General features: G+C 37.1%; 1 protein-coding gene and 1 long non-coding RNA gene across 3 annotated transcripts; one reads left to right on the top strand and one right to left on the bottom strand.

The window, feature by feature from the left end:
- Window positions 1-217: 217 nt before the first annotated feature.
- LOC115237706 lies at window positions 218-942 on the bottom strand. Its single transcript, XR_003884381.1, has 2 exons — window positions 423-942; window positions 218-351 (listed from the first exon to the last, which is right to left on the bottom strand). It is a non-coding gene; the product is annotated as an uncharacterized LOC115237706 (long non-coding RNA).
- A 106-nt stretch (window positions 943-1,048) lies between these two features.
- Window positions 1,049-18,457, top strand: LOC115237705 (REPTOR-binding partner). Of its 2 annotated transcripts, none has more exons than XM_029810938.1 (4): window positions 1,049-1,232; window positions 12,815-12,908; window positions 16,263-16,384; window positions 17,588-18,457. In XM_029810938.1, exons 1-4 carry the CDS (start codon window positions 1,194-1,196, stop codon window positions 17,678-17,680), a joined length of 348 nt encoding a protein of 115 aa, XP_029666798.1. In that variant the 5' UTR covers window positions 1,049-1,193; the 3' UTR covers window positions 17,681-18,457. The 2 variants fall into 2 exon arrangements, with proteins under 2 accessions (XP_029666798.1, XP_029666797.1); XM_029810937.1 differs by lacking the exon at window positions 1,049-1,232 and adding an exon at window positions 5,146-5,303.
- The last annotated feature ends 3,084 nt before the right edge of the window (window positions 18,458-21,541 follow it).

Below are 21,541 nucleotides of genomic sequence, written 5' to 3'. Positions count from 1 at the left end.
ACGACTAGTACTGTATTATATACCATATACCTTACCCTCCTCCCCTCCCATTTTACCCTTATGATACTTAGAATACGGTTAAACGTCTTGTACAATTCCGTATTGAGAATTTTCACTAAGACGACTTTTAAAATATAAGTTTTGAATATTTTTTACAAAAGTTATACGATTTTTCTACCCTTTTCTTCAATATTTCATAGATTATTGTGATATATTGTGATATACATTATTAATGTCTCTTTTTATTACAATTTTTCTTTCTGTTTACAATTTATTCTGTTCACTGGTAAATACAGTATGCGAAAAGATCCAACGCTGTCATGAATAGTGTATATGTTAAAAGGGAAATCTCTGAAATTTTATAAATTGTACTTGCATTACTATTAATTATATTTTCTGTACAAGTTATTCTGTTGACTTACCAGAATTTTCTGCTTGTAAATTTAAAATGTTGTCATAAAATATAAAATGCATCATCGTTATATAAACGTTGATAGCATTCGTGCAAGTTCGAAAAATCCATTCGAATTCTGAATCTAATAATTTCTTCTCAATCATTTTATAATAATTATTACTCTTGATTTTTATTATTACGTTATGTCATTTTCCAAGACAATTTCAGAATGAAACAGAATGATTCGTTTGTTCTTTCGAAATTGCAAGATTTGCAACATATTTACAAAGTGTCCCGGAATCACCAAATGCATCGTGACACTTTTATTACAGAAATGAGATAGACTCCTCTTACAATTCGCACTTTGCCGAATATTATATTACCTGCAATTATTTTTATCAATTTATCTTAAAAATATTATCTAGCTAATCTTGTTTCTCATTCCATATTTATTTGCTTCTAGGATTTGAGTCGGCACCGATTGGAAAGGACAAAATCCAATCTCACACTGCCATATCCTGTATTATCAATCGTGTGCGCGTATTCAGAAAAAGTTCAGCCTATCGTCGAGCATCGTCGCTACGATCGCAGATGATCGTGACGTAACGCGACTCAGCGGTTCGAAGAGCAGGCGGGGGTGGCGGAAGGGAGGAGACGGCGGTCCGATGTGTGACCTTGCAGTGTTTGTAAACAGACACACGTTGCCGTCGCGAACTGTTACGAAGGATCGGCCATCGCGAATCACCCCGTGTTATTGTTCCCGAGAAGTGGCGTGCGAGGGGCGCGCGCGAGCTAGCAAATGGAGATGGAGCCGATGTGCATCGTGGAGAACGAGACGGTGAGTTCGCGACTTTTCAACAATCCATCGTGTGCGCTGATAATGTGCTCGCGCGTGACGCAAACCTGCCATAGGAGAGACGATAAATAATGTAATGAAAGAAAGTTAAATCCGGTAAATGTTGCCGAAAGAAGATACCTGAAGATTTAGATAAGTAATGAAGTTGGTAATCTTCGTCTGCTGAAACGGATTAAGAGTTATTTATATTTTAGAATAATCGCGTCGAGCGGATTTCGGGCAAACTTTTCAACATTCCGCATTTACACACTTGCAAATAAAATTTTAATAAAGTTAAATATATTTGGAGCTTTTGCGGCAAAAACCAGTTTTTAGTGAGAGTATCTGCCTTGTTTTAATTTAAAAGGGTGGATTAGTTTTTCGCGCATTTCCAACATGTTTCCACATGGACCTTAATGTCAGATTGTGCTTTGATTAGAAATTTCATTTTATAAAATTAGCATAATTCGAATTTAGATACTTACTTTAAATATACATGTAAAATGACTTTATATTTATTCACAGCACAGTCTTGTGTAAATTATGTTTGCCTACATAATATATTCCACTTTTACCTAATTATTTTTTAATCCAGCGACTATTTTAATTTTTAACGTTATATATATCTTTTAACGGAGTCGCATAGTTTAAAATTCTGTTAAAATAGAGTTTGCTGGTAATAAACTAAGGAGATTAAATACAATTTTCTCATTCGTCTTATCTTCTGAAACTTGCTTAGTCAGAACATTCGCGTTCTAAATCGTTAATCGCGCGTAAACTATATAAATATCTTAATAATTTTATTCGATAAAAATTTTTTTTTTCGCGTTGAGTTTATCGCTAAAGAATACATACGGCGAAAATTATATATCCCGTAGATCTGTAACAGAAATTTAATACCTCCGAAAGATTATATACCGACTCTGATATCTCTCAGATTAGCGTTAACGGACGTCAGTACATTCGGTCTGAAGGTGTAAGGGTGAATCATATGGCAGCGGCGAGAATCGTGTCGCTGCATCTCCGCTAGATATTGTGCGCAATATGCTTTACGGGCATCCGTCCACCGGTGCAGCGACGCAGTATCGAGCATCCGGTAACCGTGGCAAGACAACGGTTAAGGGTTCCCATTGAAGTGTGTTCCAGCTTGATTAATGTTAAAGCGGGGGGGGGGGATATACGCGTAATGTCTTAAGTCTGGCCGTTGAACACTATCAATGTTTATACGTATTTTCTAGTTAATCTTCTTTTAGTCCCTCTTTTTAGTAATAAAAAATCTATTTTGTATGTATTGGATGATTGAGTACATTCGGTCTGAAGGTGTAAGGGTGAATCATATGGCAGCGGCGAGAATCGTGTCGCTGCATCTCCGCTAGATATTGTGCGCAATATGCTTTACGGGCATCCGTCCACCGGTGCAGCGACGCAGTATCGAGCATCCGGTAACCGTGGCAAGACAACGGTTAAGGGTTCCCATTGAAGTGTGTTCCAGCTTGATTAATGTTAAAGCGGGGGGGGGGGATATACGCGTAATGTCTTAAGTCTGGCCGTTGAACACTATCAATGTTTATACGTATTTTCTAGTTAATCTTCTTTTAGTCCCTCTTTTTAGTAATAAAAAATCTATTTTGTATGTACTTTAAAGTAATGTGACCGATACAAGTGCAGAAAATGTATCCATAAAAGATAATAACATTTTTACTTCGCTGCTTTTAGGGCAAATACGTTTTTTCTAGACGAGTTAGCTTCCGTAGCAAAAAGCACGCTGTGTCTGAAAGCTGTGTGAAAGCATTATACGCAGAAGGGCTTGCAGATTATGAAGCAGACTATCTATTTTTATTTTTTTGCCATCATCGTAAATCAATTCAAAAAGAGTGTTATCTTAAAAAAATATTAATTTGTGGGGTATAATTTTGAAATTATTGATTAGAAGAGTATTGCATTTTTCTACAATATTCCTGAAGAAGAATTTTGTGTGTATAGAGCATTTCAGCTTCTACTACTCTTGGAAAATCAGAGAATATTGATAATACGCTAATAAGTATTTTTCCCCATGCAAATACAAATTAGAAAGATTAAAATAGATATTGTCTTCTCGGAAATTTATACTGGCCGTGTCCAATTTTCTGTAATAGCATCAAATAATCGGGTTTTACATAATTGAAATTACTTTTTAAACGAGAAACATTGCATTGCCGTGCTTGTGCTGATAACAATGAGAAACGTTAGAAAAATATCATAAAATTTTATGTTCATACGACGGGAGCTTGCGTTTCGCCTCCGATAACTGACGATCGTTAAAATCGCAAGCGCCGTGAAAATTTTACGTGTAAGTAGAAATCGATTGTATGTATGAAATTCGTGCACGCATGTTGACATGTGGCGTGGATGAGAAAAATATCATTGAGAGATTTATTGCATATTTTTATTTTATGCGATAATATATCAACAAAATGTAATGTCCGATTGACATATGTTTCAGAAGGCCATCAATTCAAAAATGTATTATATGTTTATATAATGCATGTTTCTTTCAATAAAAAAGTATATTTCTCTCTATTTTATAATAACATAGCAATCCAAATGCTTGTTTCATTGATGATATAACCAGACAGATTCTATAAAATCGATAGGAATTTGATTGAGAAACATGCAAATATGCAAATTAGGTTTCAGATTTTAATATTCTATTTTTAATTTGTTTTTTCCATTTCTCTGTACATAATACCGAGAGACATTCTCATTCCGAGAGGCATTTATATGATTATGATGCAAAGAGACGTAATCAGAATGCGCAGTTTCGCATATTGATAACCATCAGATATACTTTATGGAAATTTTCCGTCAATGCGATACTACTCTATCCTGGCACGCCATTTACTGACGTATTATGCACGCGCCCGCACTTATTCCGCATGTTGCGGAAACGTTTTCCACGTCGGAACGACGTTCGTAAAATGGTCGATTGTCGAACTCCGGAAACGAATGGATTGTTTCTTCATCGATCGGATGTACGTCGATCAGATCGTCGATAGATTGTCGTATGCAGGGAAAGGAGTCGAATTTGGAATATATGTATACGTTCGCGGGCGTGTCTCTGCGGTTAGGATGTGGTTGCGTGTGTGTGACACGATATAGACAAGGAAGTAGACGGAAATGTCAGCGTCAGCGAATGTCTGGCAGATTCCGAAAGGGTTTATAGCCGTGGATCGTCTCTATTCGATGACCTAGATACGATTTCATACGGTGATTGTAAAGACATTCGACGATTTATTTTATTTCTGAACTTATTTTTTCTTATATTAAAGATGTTATATTCTGATTAACTTATAATAAGTAGTTTAATAACAAAACTTGTCATAAAACTTTGAAGTGACAATCATCTATACTTTTATAAACAACTCTTTAAAGATATTACATTTTTTCAAGTATCCATATCTTTAATATCGAAAAGAAAATTTATGCAAAGAATACTTGATATAGACGATGATTCTTCAGCAGTTATTTCAAGTCTTCTTTTATTCGCGATTCTTTGTAGCAGGCTATTATGATAGACTAATTATAAGATATCCTTTATTTTTGACTAGCGGCAATTTGCAATTGACGTTACGCGTGTTCTCGCATATTTCTACTTGGCATCTTGCAATTGTTAATTAAAAATTTGTTTTATATATTGAAACAAAACAATACAAACTTACATAATTAACATTTAATATAGAAAATATTTAAAAATATGTAATATTGTCATTTACATAGTGTTAATTTGTTTACAAGTTTAAATTAAAATTCTATTTAAATGAAATTGGTTTTAATTGAATTGAAAAGTAATCTCTTTATATCTTAGAAAAAATTTAATCATTTTCTATTTTGGAACTTTGGGACTATGTTAAATAGATTTTTATTATTTAATCTTGCAGTGTTTGTAAACAGACACACGTTGCCGTCGCGAACTGTTACGAAGGATCGGCCATCGCGAATCACCCCGTGTTATTGTTCCCGAGAAGTGGCGTGCGAGGGGCGCGCGCGAGCTAGCAAATGGAGATGGAGCCGATGTGCATCGTGGAGAACGAGACGGTGAGTTCGCGACTTTTCAACAATCCATCGTGTGCGCTGATAATGTGCTCGCGCGTGACGCAAACCTGCCATAGGAGAGACGATGGTTCTTGCGTGCGCGCTCGGCGGGATTACACCATGTTGTGTAAAGAGGGCGCGCGATGGATTTTAGACTCGTTTTTAGCATTTCGAGCATTAGCGTTTGCTTTATTTGAACTAATCGCATTGTTCTGACATCGGGTGGTAGCGGGGCACCCCAGTTCTCGTTGACGGAGGTCGCGGGGCGGTGGAAGGTAGGCGGGGGCGCGCGGGCGAGGGGTTGCTGTTTAGCTGGCCGATATTTTGTTCGTGCGGTCAACCTGGCGCCTGACTTAGCTTGGCATTTTTCGCGACAGATGGCGCGGTCTCTCGTTCGCGTTTGCGATCTCGCGCCGAGCGATGGCGCTGGCTCACTCCGCGAGTTCGCCGGTTGGAGTTACATGTATCGCGACCGTGATTCAAATTCTCGTTTCTGCTCAAGTAATGTAGGACGCTGGAAGTTTTCGTGGCTTCGTGAAAAGTTCGCGCGCATTGTCTTTCGCGAGTGTCTTTCGTAAAGAGTGAAGTTGAATGTTCGTCGTTAACGCAATCGATACAAATCACGGTCAGTCGTGAAACGCATCGCGGCAAATGTAGAGTCGCGTTCGAATCGCTCCGTACTTCTCGCGATTGTTATCCTCCGCAAGTGAATCTCGCGCGTGAAAAGCTAATCGCGGCCATCTAATCGTAAAGTGTCGTACGTTCGTGTAGCGCATCAAACATCGGTTACAATCAGTCTTCGAAATCTCCTCTTTTAGTGGCTGTAGCGAAACTTGATAATCGAAATCGTAATTAAAATGGCCGCGCAGCTCCGCGGGATGCCGCTCGATGACGCCAGCGTCATCATCGCGCGCTCGCATCGCGTCGCGGGCGCGCACCGCGCGCGTCACGTCCCTGCCGAGAGCCTTTTAGCCCGTGAACTGCGCAGTTGACAGAGCCCGCACGACGCGTTGCAGCGCACCGGTGAGTTTTCCTACAGATGTTTTCGCGCGCCGAGGTTCACCGCGACCTCCGCCGACGCGACGTCGCGACGCCGTCGCGCGGCCATCGTCGGCGTCGCCCACCGCGAATTTCGCTCGTCGCTCGTCGCCCGATCCGCGAGAGAAAACGCCTTGTATGCACACGCGTATGCAACGTTTCGCCCTCCGTGCCTTTACGTGTCGGTGTGCCGGAATTTTGGGACTATGTTAAATAGCTTTTTATTATTTAATTAGCATTTGTATTTATATTAGGAAAGAGCCGTCTGTGGTTTGGTTAAAATCTATAATTCAGAGATAGTTCAATATTTTTGGGACAATACGAGCGAGATATTACATTCCGTAATGAGATGTTTACCCTATCGTATGCCTCGTCAGTATAATACTGCAAGATGTAAAAAGAACGTTAATTAACAACCCTCTGTTTGTATATGCTACGTTCTCGATTTACAGTTGCATAATTCTACTCGTGAGTTTTCGCGTTCGAAATTATGACGTGCGTTTTTTTCATAGGCGGAAATCAGTTCCAATTATCTCGTACAAAAACATAGAAAAGAAAAGAAAGCGGGAGAAAGAAAAAGAGAGGAAGAGAGCGTGATAGTCGATAAAGAGAAAGATTAGGACCAAGTAAAGAAGCCGGAAGTGGTCGCCGGATTCGAGGAGATTTAATACCAGATAAGATTGAGAGGAACGGACAGGTCGGAGCGGTAAATAGCGGCCCTAAAGGGAGGCGGAATTTGTATTTTGTCACCCTTGAACGCGTATGCATATCTAAAGGCCGTGGTATGCAACAACTGTGCCCGAGGGGCGTGTAAATTTTAATAGCTCGTGTGTAAGTAAGTCGACAAGATGGTGGATGCGTTTTATCTCTGGTGCGTGTTCGCTGACCATAGATTTCCCGTATTTTCAAGGCAGCTAAATTGATGCCATATATTCTAGCGTTTTCGTTTGTTTCTCTCCGAAGTGATTTTTTTTTATTTTAATGGTCACAACTATTTATATCATCGGGATTTTTATCAAGAATTGTTGAATCATATAAAGTATTAAATAGTATTCTCATATTAAGATATTTAGATATAAAATCTCTCATAATATTCTCAATAGTTGGAATTTCTACGAAATAATACGCTGGCTTTATGCACTCGCGAAATTGCTTCTCTAGGTAATTGTGCCGCGTTGAAATTATTTCCGCGTGCAGACGCTTGTTTTTCGCCACAGCGCGAAATGAGGACTGCGCGAAAATGCATTTCGCGAAAGTGTATGCGCTTTGCTTTCTTGTTTGACTTGGAGCAGTTTGTATGCAGTATGTACAGCAAACATATACTTTACATAAATAATATCCTCGGGACAATGAGACTGCGGCATATGATTGACCGCATTGACTTATCTTATAATAAGATATACATTATGTTTCGTAGCGTGACGGATGTGCGATTTTAGAGATAGTTTATACGCTGTGGAAGTGACTTGCGTAAATAATTATATGTAAAACATTCTATAACAGAAAATATATTTTATCGTTCATTCTATATTCAAAGAGAGAAATATACACAAATTTTTTTACAGTAGAAAAGAAAGAATAAATTTTTGGAAGTTGATTTTAAATTTCACAAGAAATAAATATATGTGTGTGCGCTATATGTTTATTTTTCACCAATTTGAAAATATAGAACTCTGTATAGAATATACTGGATAAAATAGGAAAAATAAAGTAGTAAAAAATATGCAATAACAATACGGATTATCGATTAATCATTAATTCGGATTTCTCTTCGTATTTAAATTTTGTTATAAACAAAACTAGATTGAGAATTACACGCAGAAAAAAAATACAAAGAATTGATGCAGCGGTTCGATCAAAAAATCGCGTCCACCCGTCTCTCTCTCGATTTAATCTTCTGGGCCGGATCACGACCATAGTAAAACCTAAAATTGTCGGAATGAGTGACTATGAGAATGAAATGAGTGTTTATTAAATATATTTGGACGCGCGCGCGTGGACACGAATATTAAACTCGTGGCCACAAAAAAGGAAGGTGTTATTGTTTCTCGACGAGACCGCGATTGCCACCTTTGTGCTTATGATTGGCGGCAGAGCTGACGATTTCATTTCCGAGAGCTTTTCACGGAACCCCCGGCTCGATTCTCAGTCTGCTCTCTTTGGGTGACACAATGAGCTTTTGTTTCCATTGAAAACGATACCGTCCCGTGTTTCGCTCAAGATATTAATCGAGGCTGGCGAAACTCCGGCGCGGATCAAGCGGCATTATAACGGCCGCGTGTGCGTGCGTACGTGTGTACGCAGCGAAGACCGCGGCCTGATTGAATCGTAAATTATCCCGCGGCGAATTATTCATGGCGCGCTTTCGCTTTGGTGGGGTAGCATAATAATCCAACCATGCGTTTTGTAACACGTCAATTTTTAATGTCCCTTTTCGGTTCCTCGTGCAAGATTTGTCACCGCCGCGTGGCTTGTGCGCAAATATACCTACGGTACTTCTCTCTCTCTCTCTCTCCGCTGGTGACGAGACGAAACTGGGACGCGTGCCCAATCTCTCTTTCTCTTTGCGACGATCGTAATTCATAAAGCGTCGCCGACGCCGACGGTGGCCGCGAGTAACCGGTCGATTTAGGAGCCCGCCGCCGCGGGCTTCCGCGTCGCCTACACGCGACGCTACTGCGCAATTCAGCGATACGCATATCGGCGCGTCGCGCCTCGTGCCGCCGAAAGAGCGGTCGCCATTCGCGATTTTGGAGCAAGTTACTTTTTTTTTTCGCACGAAAAATCTGCGAATTTCCCGCTATTTGACGCCGAATAATCGGGAGCTATTTTTAAAATAAATTGTTTTGTGTCATACTATTTTTTACATGTTATATGTAACGTAATCTTATTTGATAAACTGTCATATCTGGCAAAAAAATTGCGTCATTGTTTTATTAGTATTTAATTGAGGACGAATCGCGAAAATGCATGCGTTGTATAAAGAATAACTCGGTCCACAAATTTCAATGTTGTAAATAGACTTTAATTAGATATTTAAAGAAGTTCTATTTACTATTTGTGTAATGTGTAATTATTTTAATCTATAAATTACTTGTCATTTGAAAATTAAATCTTTTTCTCTGAAGCAAATTATTCATTTGGATATAGTGAGATATAGTGCTCATCGATTGAATCGATTATTTTGACTTGTATATCTATTGATTTAATACGAAATTTATCTTTTTCATGAATCAATAGTTGTCCTCTTTAATTTGTGCATATCATAAATGTATATACATCGAATTAATCTTTTTTAAAGTCATTGTTATATATAATTAATTATATTAAATCATGTTTTCCAACCTACTAAATCAATTTTTTTAAATGTATTAATATTTTTTGTTTGTAGTTAGAACATATGGTATTACGTCTCATTAGAATATTTAAATTTAATATGATAATGATCTTATCTACTGCGTATTGCAGCATTGATTAATTTATATCTTCTCACTCATATTAATATCATTTTGTTGCCTTTCGTATTGATTCTTGCATTTTCACAAGAAAAAATTTATCTATCGGTTTTTTTTTTAAGTTATTATGCAGTACAAATTAGTATGGATTACATTAAAACAGTTCTGAATTCTTTATTAAAACAATTATGATGTTTTTCCTTTAATATTTTTAATATAACGATACCGTCCCGTGTTTCGCTCAAGATATTAATCGAGGCTGGCGAAACTCCGGCGCGGATCAAGCGGCATTATAACGGCCGCGTGTGCGTGCGTACGTGTGTACGCAGCGAAGACCGCGGCCTGATTGAATCGTAAATTATCCCGCGGCGAATTATTCATGGCGCGCTTTCGCTTTGGTGGGGTAGCATAATAATCCAACCATGCGTTTTGTAACACGTCAATTTTTAATGTCCCTTTTCGGTTCCTCGTGCAAGATTTGTCACCGCCGCGTGGCTTGTGCGCAAATATACCTACGGTACGATCATTAATCACACGAATACCTCTCGGCAGAATTATTTACTAGCATTTCTATTTCGATTTCATTTCCGAGAGCTTTTCACGGAACCCCCGGCTCGATTCTCAGTCTGCTCTCTTTGGGTGACACAATGAGCTTTTGTTTCCATTGAAAACGATACCGTCCCGTGTTTCGCTCAAGATATTAATCGAGGCTGGCGAAACTCCGGCGCGGATCAAGCGGCATTATAACGGCCGCGTGTGCGTGCGTACGTGTGTACGCAGCGAAGACCGCGGCCTGATTGAATCGTAAATTATCCCGCGGCGAATTATTCATGGCGCGCTTTCGCTTTGGTGGGGTAGCATAATAATCCAACCATGCGTTTTGTAACACGTCAATTTTTAATGTCCCTTTTCGGTTCCTCGTGCAAGATTTGTCACCGCCGCGTGGCTTGTGCGCAAATATACCTACGGTACGATCATTAATCACACGAATACCTCTCGGTAGAATTATTTACTAGCATTTCTATTTACATAGTCGGGAAAACCGATCGGTAAAGCCACGGGGCAAAATGGATTGGTTTTAACGAATACTGCGACTTAAATATATATATTTTCTTATATATTAAATATTCTTATTAAAATACCTTTTTTATCTATTTGATGTATCTTGTCAATGCATTTATTATTGGAAATTAAAATATATAGACTGGGTTTTTTTTATAAAAATGCATTTTAATAAGAATATTTAATAAATAAAGAAAAAAATCTAGATTTGACAAGCAGTCCGTCAATGAAAGTATATATATATACTGTTTTTAAAACAATTATACTATATTATAAGAGAATCTATTTGTCTGCCACCTCGATTAGTTGAGAAGTAATTGTAGTTTGTAGGCAAAGGCATCGAGGTAACGATGCCTTTTAACGAATCCACAATATTTCCTTCGTATCACGTCCTTGGAAACAAGGTTTGCAATCCCGCGAATCCGAGCGAGGGAATTACGATTGTACGTGATCGCCGTTGTCCTTCGTTGCACTTCTTTGAGGCATTGCCGACAATACGCGCGCGCTACGTGAAACGCTTGGATGCCCGAGGTAAAAACATTTAATTGCAGTCGCGATAATGAGAGGATGTACGCGATCTTATTAAAAAGAGAGGGAGATAACCCTTTGGGATGCAATTGTACGTTTTGCGTCACTTACATTTTTATTATTGTCGTAGCGCAGCGTATCGTATCGCGATGCATTGCTGGGATACCTTGTATATATATGTGAAACATTGCACAAAGATATATTCATTCGGTTATCTAGTTATATAATATATATATATATATATATCATTAAATTTTCGCAAAACTTTAACAATTCTCATGGCATCGGGTAGTAGTTCGCGTGATTGTCGGTATTGTACGCGTTATCGATCTCGTTATCATTATCATCGCCAGTGGTACAACTTTAAGATATTGCCATTGCCGCTACTGTTGGCGAGCATCATCATTCCGACAGTAATGAGCATTCTCGCGTTCTCAACGTCGTCACTTGTTCTGCGCTCGATCTCAACGAGCCAGGTTATCATGAGAAACTCTCCAGATGCTGTACAGCATTGTGCAAAATAACCTCTCATCAGGTGCAATATCTTTAACACAATATACGACGAAAAGGTGGGGCTTTGATACGTATAATGCTTTTAAATTTGAAATTGTGATACATCGAATTTATTACTGATATTTATAAAAGTCAATTGCTTTATCTTTGTTTTTAAAAAGCGTTCAAAGTATATTACACAAATTTCATATGTATTTTTTAATTATATCAAATTTCACATATATATTTTTTAATTGTATCTACTTATCGTTATAAATAATTACAACTGTGTTCATATAAGCTTCTTCTCTTTTCATTGTTATATTAGAGAATTTTTCTTTTCTTTTTTTTTTTTTAAAGGATTTGAAAAAGCGATATATATATATATTGTTTGACTTTCATAAATTATTGTCGACGACGTAGACGAATGCGATCGCATAAATCCAATCGCACTCTCTTTGTCTCCTTATCAGCCACGAATGCGAGTAGGAAAATATTACGTTCGTTTCGATGTACTTTCCTCGCGCTGTGTGCTGCTATACGATTTTCGCTTTGGTGGGGTAGCATAATAATCCAACCATGCGTTTTGTAACACGTCAATTTTTAATGTCCCTTTTCGGTTCCTCGTGCAAGATTTGTCACCGCCGCGTGGCTTGTGCGCAAATATACCTACGGTACGATCATTAATCACACGAATACCTCTCGGTAGAATTATTTACTAGCATTTCTATTTACATAGTCGGGAAAACCGATCGGTAAAGCCACGGGGCAAAATGGATTGGTTTTAACGAATACTGCGACTTATCTTCTTCTCTCGAAAGTATTCTTATCTCGACTGCATTTGAAAGCAAAATGTATGACGATTTATTCAAAGCTCTATTAATTTTTATAAGATACCACGTTTTTTTATAATTAATTATCTTGTCGTTTTAATTGCAGGAGGGATCTCGCGGTGATCGGAAAGAGGGGGGCAAGAGGGGACGCAAGCCTGGAAGGAAGGCGGCGGAGAGGGCGGACATGAAGGCTAAGCTCGGTAAGTAGTTTCATACCTGTTGACATCCCAGACACTTAGTTCAAACAGTTTGCTTCGTCACTGTTTTACTTGTAGCGATACGTGATCTTGTCGATAATAGATTTATCCTATCACGAGATTGAAACTGTAATAAATTTGTTTTGTGTCAATTTTTATAAAACAATTGCAACAATGCTATACAGTGATTAACTGTTTTGATTAATGAGGAAATTTTGAAACATTAATTAAGTAATTGTCATTAAGATTCATTAATTATAAATTGCTTTCGCAGTTTGTCATCGTTAATCATTGATCAACATCGTTGTTAATAGACATCTGGTAATTATAAAATGATAGATTATTGCTTTTATTAGAACCGCTTCAATAATGTAACACATGTCAAAATTTATATTGAATTAAAATCATAATATTCGCTGATTACTGACCGACTAATGAACCGATTAATGATCGATGAATATTTTTATTACTTCTTAATCGGCAGTATTTATATGAATCAATGTTTTATTGTATAAATTATTAATTACTTGATCACTGCAATAATTAATTCTGATTTGATTATTGAATTACATTTTGGTTATCTCTGTTATTCTGATATACTATATTGACTGCTATAGGGGTAATATCATAAATTATCATAAATTATATATGTATGATATTATTACCGATATAACTTGTATCGATTTTATGTCGATTAATTGCATTCAAAAAATTTTTGATAACAATATATGGTAAGATAAGAATATCCTGTTAGACTTTCGATAGAATTATTAAATTTGTTTCCGAAAAACTCTTGTTGCATAATTCCGAATCGCGAAGATTCGCGCGAAAAACAGGTCTCAAAGGAATAATAACGCGAGCAAATATCGATTGGTTGCTTTATCTATCCAACATCTCGACTTGTCAACGTCTCGCTAATCCAAGGTGCAAAAACTCGCTAAAACAGAAAGCATACTCTACGGGACGGTGGAAGCGGACACAACCGGTACAGATATCGGTCGCTCGCGCCGGCTTATGCACATATTCGTTGGCATCTCGATGCCACCACCGTCTCTTGATTAAAGCATTTGATAAGCGACGCGCGCCGTTCTCCCGAGGACCGCGTATCCGCTGATTGCGCGAGTTGCCGCGGTAACGTTTATCTCGTTCGCGAATGAATATTTATATCGTCGTCCCGCGGTGGCTTCTCTCGATGCCAACAAACGCAAGGATTACGACGCTGTTCTGCTATTTTGCAATTCCGTAGTTTTGCGGAAAACCGAAGCTCGCAATCCATACAACAAAAGCGGGAAGGAAAAGATATATAGAAAGAGTAGTGGATGAAACTAACTCCCCCTGTTTAGTGTTGCGCTTTGACAGTTGCACCGACCAACGGCGAGTATAACTTTGCAGGATTATTTCTGGAACGCGCGCGTGGTCATTCGAGAACGAAACTTTATAGTCGTCCCATGCGTTATTTCGTGGTCTTCTCTTACTTCCTTTCCGATCACGACGTGGCCTCCTTTCCATAAGAAACGCACAATGATCTATACAAATGTCCGGAATGATCAGCTGATGTTTTCCCAGAATTATCATTTCATACTTTGAGCAGATGTGAACGCGAAACTTTCCGGTTAATTATTATTAGTAATAAATTTTTCATATGCGAACGAAAGATTAATCTCTGTCAAAATTTAGAGAACAAAAGAATCAATTGGATAACAAGATCGCGCTATTAGATTTACACGTTCAAGATTTGATTAGCCAAGACCGTCTTAATTTCGCAGTTCTTTAGGACGGACTGATTACAAATTATTCAATGTGTGAATTTACTTTACTGAATTTATTTTACCGTTAAAGTCATTGATTTTGTTTATAAGATATTTTCGAACTTTTTGTTTTATAACTCTGGATAATTTTATTGAATTTGCAATTGTTCTCTATTTGACAAACGGCTATTTCTCTTGAATTTTCTACGTGCAGTCTATTTAGCATAATTACAATCCGTTAAAAGATTAGAACAACTGTATTTTCCTCATGTATTTCGCTTTTTATCCATCGGTGAACAAGCGTTTAGTGGATACTTGCATATCGACGGAAATTGCACGTGAGTTTGTTCCGGCAGTTTTCTTGGCCGCGCCAACGAACGAATGAACTCTAGGGTTCCATTTTATCCGGTACGCACGACTGACGGAACTGGCTTTATTTAAACCCGCTCGAGGTTCGCCTCTCGATTTGGTCCAGATGTCGGTCGTCGGCAACGAGATCCCGAATGGAGCCACAAATTGACTGTGAGAGAACGCTTAATTTCCACGGCGCGCTGGTATCGATTTTCCCAGGCGTGACGCCGATCGCCGTCGGTTTCAATCGGCATCGACGAACCCCTTTTTGATCAAATTCACGGCGCTAACCGAGCCGATCGACGTTCTACGAATCGCGAAAAATCGGCCTGATCATGGGCGACGGGCAGGGATGCCTCTTAAAAGTCCGTAATGAGACGGGAGACATTTATTGCCGCTGTAAAAAGCGGCCCCCGATGAGCCATGAAATGATAGCGTGTCCGTGAGTCTAAAAGATCGCTTATTTTACAGCTAATACGCAGTGATTTTTCTTCTGAGAAAGAAAAATAATTTCTGCCATTTTTGACTTTCTGTATTTAATAATATAATAAACTGAAAATTTTTTTGGCGGTATTTCACGACAAGAACCTCCAAGTTTACAAACTTACAACTGTTGAATCTTTGTTGCTGGAATGTAATGGTTTGAGAAAAAAAATATAGAATTAAAAAAAAAAACATCCAAAAATTCAATATCCGAGAAAATTTCGGAATACAAGGCACATAGAAATCGACGATCTGATAAAATTGGAGAATTGCAGGATTCAATCGCAGAAGATTGGAAAATTGAAAGTTTCAAATTGCACAAGGGGCACGCGCGCGCGCGCGCGATATCGTTATGTGAATTGTTCTGTTTTAGTCTCGCTTTTTTCATCGAACTCGATTTTGCTCGACACCTGATATGCGATACGTTTATTTTCCTCTTATGTTGGAACAAAATCATAGCTTATCGTCCGCCTTCGTAAAAGTTTTCGCTGTTCGGTCGCATATGCCGCGGCATTACCATGCGTCTTGCGCGTTCTGCGACATTATTAAATCCTGAATTCTTGTAGAGCTCGTGATATATATTTGCTACTTGGCCTGCCATTACGTTACAACCTGACGCCGAAAACCAGAGAAATTTATGCTCGGTGCGAATTCCGTTGAAAGTTACTTTAGTACCGGTCTCGGGGATCGGCCTGTGCGCTTTGCATGTATTGATTCTTCGTATTAATATGAATCCGCGTTCCCTCACCTCGATCCGTTCGTTGTTTTATTACAGAACGAAGTCGGCAGAGTGCGAGGGAGTGCCGTGCGCGTAAGAAGCTGAGGTATCAGTACCTTGAGGAGCTTGTAGCCGATCGTGAGAAAGCAGTAATTGCTCTACGGAAGGAGCTCGAAATGGTGAGTCATATTCTCGATCTTTTCCATAAGCGAATAAACGAATAAAAATAGGAAAATTCCTAAGAAAGAATCCAGAGTAGAAATAATTTATTTATCTTCTGAAAATATTTATTAATATGAATAAATTATATATGTGCCAAAATCTCTCGATAAAATAAGTTCTGGTTTATATTGATAAATTTATATATTAGGTATGGCGTTCTGATTTCAAATAAATATTTTTTTGTCTATTCTCATTTTTATTCTCCTAAAATAAAAAGTGAGAATAAAAAAAAACACTTATTTGCAATATAAAAGCAATTTTTTTTTTTTTGAAAAAAGGATATATGCTTCAAAGTTTTCCAAATTATTTATATCTCAAATATCACAAAGCAAAGTTAATTTTTTGGAAGCTGGAGAACCTCATAACTTGTTCTTTTCCATCATCTTTCTCATCACCTTCCTTAACCTTCCTTCGAAGTGCAAACTAAGTTACTCGAAGAAATAAAAAGTTTTGGTGGAATACAAAGGTTCGCTCTTCAGCAATATGACTAGGAATATCATTTGCATCCATATTGCTTCTACAAAGAAATATTGATTAGAATTTGTTAGTATTATTGGAGTTATAAAATTATTTACATTAAATTAATTGATTGATTAAAATTGAATTTTTATTTTTATGGATATCTGTTAAAGAAATCTTTCGCAAATAATTCCGTAATTTTATATAGAAATTGATGTTTTATTTGTATTTGATTGTGCTATACTTGATTTATATTTTAATTCCGAATATTTTATAAAATTAGAATACAACTACATGATAGAGAGGCGAAAGCTTTGCTTCTATGGTGCTCGAAATTATAAAATCGTATTATCTATCTATTGTTATTGATTGGTGTCGAGTTCGTTCTTTGCTTTTCGTCGAAAGGGAGGCTTGTTAACGAAGTGCTCTGAAAATATTTGATATCGATGTCTGAAAGTAGCTAGTGTATCGTTTCATCGAAAGTTCTTATATCGACAAAGCCGCGGGTATTGCGAGTAAGAAAAACAGTTGAAAAGTTTCCGACAAGATTGGCGCTCCTGTCCGTCCACGAAGTCATTCTCAAATCCTTTTGATTCCCCCGAAGATCTCCAGCACACAACGGCTTAGTACGTACAACGAACAAGATTCGACTGAGGTGGAGCTTACGTCCTTTACACATCACATTTGTTATTTTTCTACAGTATCGTCAGTGGACGCAGGAATTGGATGCTGGACAAGTCCCCGAAGGGCTACAAACGATGCTGGAAGAATTGGGCTCTTTTAAACGCGAATAGTCCAGCAGCAACTAAGCTCAGGCAAGGAGGCGAAGAAGTGACGTGGATCGAGCGTTTACATTGTTACTTCGATCGAAATCCCTCTCCCGCGTACTCGAGCTTACTTTCCGTCTTCTCTTCTCTTCCTTTCTCTTTCACGGTTCTTCGAGGCAATAGGGAATAATTGGCTTATAATTTGAAATTTTCTCTTTATATTGCATTCCTCTATTGGTTGATTAAGAAATTGCGAATGTAGTCGATTTTTCGGTTTGTTTCGAGGATTTTTTCATTTTCGTGCGACTAAAGGGATTCTTCCTGCTATCTTCTCTTGATTTTGTCACAAAAGGCAAAATCGTCTCGGATTACTTCGTTACCTCATGCGTTACTCTTTTTTGTACGTACGTTTTGTTATCGTGACTCGTTGACACATATTTTTTAATGCTCGTTGATTAAAGACATTGATCGGTCGATTATCTACGGCCTCACGCTTAAAATATACCTCCCTCGTACGCGATTGTTGCGGTGTAAGAAAATATAGATATATCGGTGTTGTACGCCTCGAAGGAAAAAAAACAATCGTTGTGTATCATACAGAGTCTATATTCAGCGTCGTTGCGGAAGCTTCTCGTTGACTGTTTACCAATTTATTTAAATTTTACTGATACACGATATTTTTGTATCGTGAGAAATTATCATTTTGTACAAATTTCAGCGCCATTACAAAAGTTAATTCGTATATGTGTGCACGGAAGAGTGTAATATTATCGAATAAAACCGATATTTTTTGATGAAGATTAATTTATCGACATTTATTGTTCCTTATTTTCTTTACTGTACTTTGTACGAAAAATACGTCATAGAAATGTTATTTAAAATTTCGTAAAGTTTCTTGTTCGAAATTGCATCATTTTTGTCACGTAAGAATCACCGATCGAGCGAAAATGCGAATTTTTTTTCTGGATCTCGCGCAGGAAACGCATATCTGTCGGCGTTATTTCAAAATCGTATTTTGAACACCGCGATTTCACATCGCGCTTTTGCGCGATAAAAATTTGCATATTTTGAAATATGTTGGGCTATGAAATCTTTGCTGCCATTGGCATAGATTGCAATGCACAAACGATATCATCTCTTGCGTACATTCGATATCATTTGGCGGTTCGTTGAAAAGAAGAAAAAATTGGTAGATCCAATATCGTTGTTATCGTAATTGCGATAATAAAAATTTAAAATGACAAATTTTGTTGCGCAATTTGATTTTAAGAAGCTCGAACAATAATAAGTGAGTTTAATGTGTCGCCATGTTTTAATAATTAGGATCATAACAATGTTATAAACGGTGACATCGATTAAATTAAATGTCAGGGATAAGAGTTTATAATTTGATACAATAATTTAATAATTTTCTTTTATTCTTAAATAGAAATTAATATTTTTGTCCATTTGGCATGGAAGAGTAAGCGCGAATATCAGATCGATTTATTTAAATATTTAGCTTTATGTCAGTATTGTTAAAAATTTAATGACATTTTTTCGATCCTTGAACGGATTACTGTTTTTTTAGTCACTCGACAATGCATGGAAGAATGATATGCGTGAGTCAGATCGATTTATTCAAATATTTAGCTTTATGTCGCTATTGCTGGAAATGTTTCGAAGTCATGTTTGTGCGAGATTTGATTTCCTGTTTTTCGAAAGCTGTTATTGATACGAACGAAATAACACGATAACGAAATAATAACGAAATAACAGATAACGCGAAAAATGCGAGAATCATATTGGTGCGTATAGCTTTTGGGGGATAGAACTTTTGCCAAATATATCGCCCATAAAAATCATCATTTCATCATTTCAATGCACATGGAATCAGACTTTATTCTTTTATTAAGAAGGGAATATTGGCTTGGTTACGTTTCTCTCACACGCGAACATTGCTCGGTAAGAAAATTTTACTGGTATATAAAGCGATAAAAAAAATGAAATGCATCTCCTTTTTCTCGCTATAGGCAAAATAAATCAGCATGTTAAGCGGAGTGTAAGTTGAAATATTACCTCGTAAATATCAAATTGTACTAAAGTACCGAGTAAAGAACCGAGTGGCTTCGCATTGTTATTAAGCTTGCTGCGCAGTGTATAATACACTTTCCAACATGACGGCTTTTGTCGTCTCCGGAGATGATATATTTTAGACGGTAATTCGAGTGCGAAATAACCAACTTCTCGGATAAGAGATTATTATAGGAGTCAATTCTATTTAATAAATTATATCGCACAATACATATTAGTAATATATTGGCAATACTCATTAAATCGAAATTTTAATGAAAGATATTAATTTAAAGAGAGAAATATTTTTATTTAAATATATTTTTCTCGATCAAATTGCATTAAGTAATAAAATAATTAGATACATGCATATGTATTCTATTCGTAATATATTCCGTGTTACAATGCTGAATTTAAAAATAAGTTTTTTTCCCTGTAATTGCTATAATTGCCTTGGATTTTTCACATTGTTTCTAACAGATTACATTCAATGCTCATTTGAATCTCTCTTACAGATTTTCGCGAAAAAATAGCAACACTTGCGTGGATCGTAAAAATTTAGTGGTGCATGTGTACATTTGCACATGCACGCGTGAATCGCACTCGATAACGGTAACGATACGCAATTCCACGCATCATGAACCGCAAACATTTAATTCTGTTGTCGTGGAAAACGCAACGTTCTAGATGGACGGACGGGTATGTGTCGAGTATAGAGTCCATAAAATGTAATGTTGCGGGGTGAAAAAAATGGTAGCTACGTTTGGGGATGCGGAAATAAGGAGAAAAAATATGGTTATTTAACGGAGCGAGTTTCTCGTGTCGCTTGAAATTTATTATTCCGATAGTCGTACCCGAAAATATTTTCAGTCGATTCTTTCGTTTTTTTTTCTGCGATCGCGACATAGCAAGTAATCGCGAGAAAATTCATTGCACTTTGCATTTATAGCATGTCTTACAATTTGGAATTATCATCTCTTACAATCTGAATATAATCTTTTCTTAATGCGAAAATGTTGGGCCATCAATAATTTTAAAATCGCAATTAAAAATAGATTTTTTCGGAAATTAAATTTCAAATAAAGTTTAATAGGATTTTGATTTCAGGCTTAATTACAAAAATAAATTTATTCAAAGCATATATGAAATTTATAGAAGAAAAAATTAATTTCAAATACGTGTATATAAATTCTTAAAGCCTTATAAACGATGTCTATTCATCAATTCATTGATAAGTTTCGTTAAAGAGATTGCGCATTTTATCGACGTATAGTCGATAAAGTGGTGAAGAGAAGAATAAGTAAATGAAAGCTATTTTGTGCGAGACGCGAGCGACATGCAAAGCCTAAGAACGTGAGCGGAGAAACGACAAGTAATTCCATCCTAGCGTCTTATCCGTCTTTATTTTTTTTCTTCATTTACTTCGAGGTGATAGTACTTGTAGATATTATCGTCGTCGCAGCTATTATTTCAAACAGTATTATATATAATCACTATCTAGAACACTAACGAAGATAAACGTTTTTTAAATATTTTAAATAAACGAGATTGCCATATTATTATGGTTATCTTTCGTAATATGAAATTTTGCGTTATTCAGAAATGTGAATATTGCTCATAAATATCGACATTGAAAACACATTCATTTGTAAATCATGATCATTTATGAATTATGTGCCGACATAAATTATGAAATTATATATGTTTATGATGACAAAGAAAGAGACAAGTTCTACTTCTTTCTTATTTATCAAGCTTTGCAAGGGTGTGTCTTTTGCAGCTTTTGAGCAGCTGACATATATATATATATGGACATTATATATTTTATCTTTTGCG

Source organism: Formica exsecta, unplaced genomic scaffold (assembly GCF_003651465.1).
Source record: "Formica exsecta isolate Colony F162 unplaced genomic scaffold, ASM365146v1 scaffold308, whole genome shotgun sequence".
NCBI lineage: Eukaryota > Metazoa > Arthropoda > Insecta > Hymenoptera > Formicidae > Formica > Formica exsecta.
The sequence above is the reverse complement of the archived record's forward strand: the minus strand, read 5'-3'. Positions and strand labels throughout refer to the sequence as shown.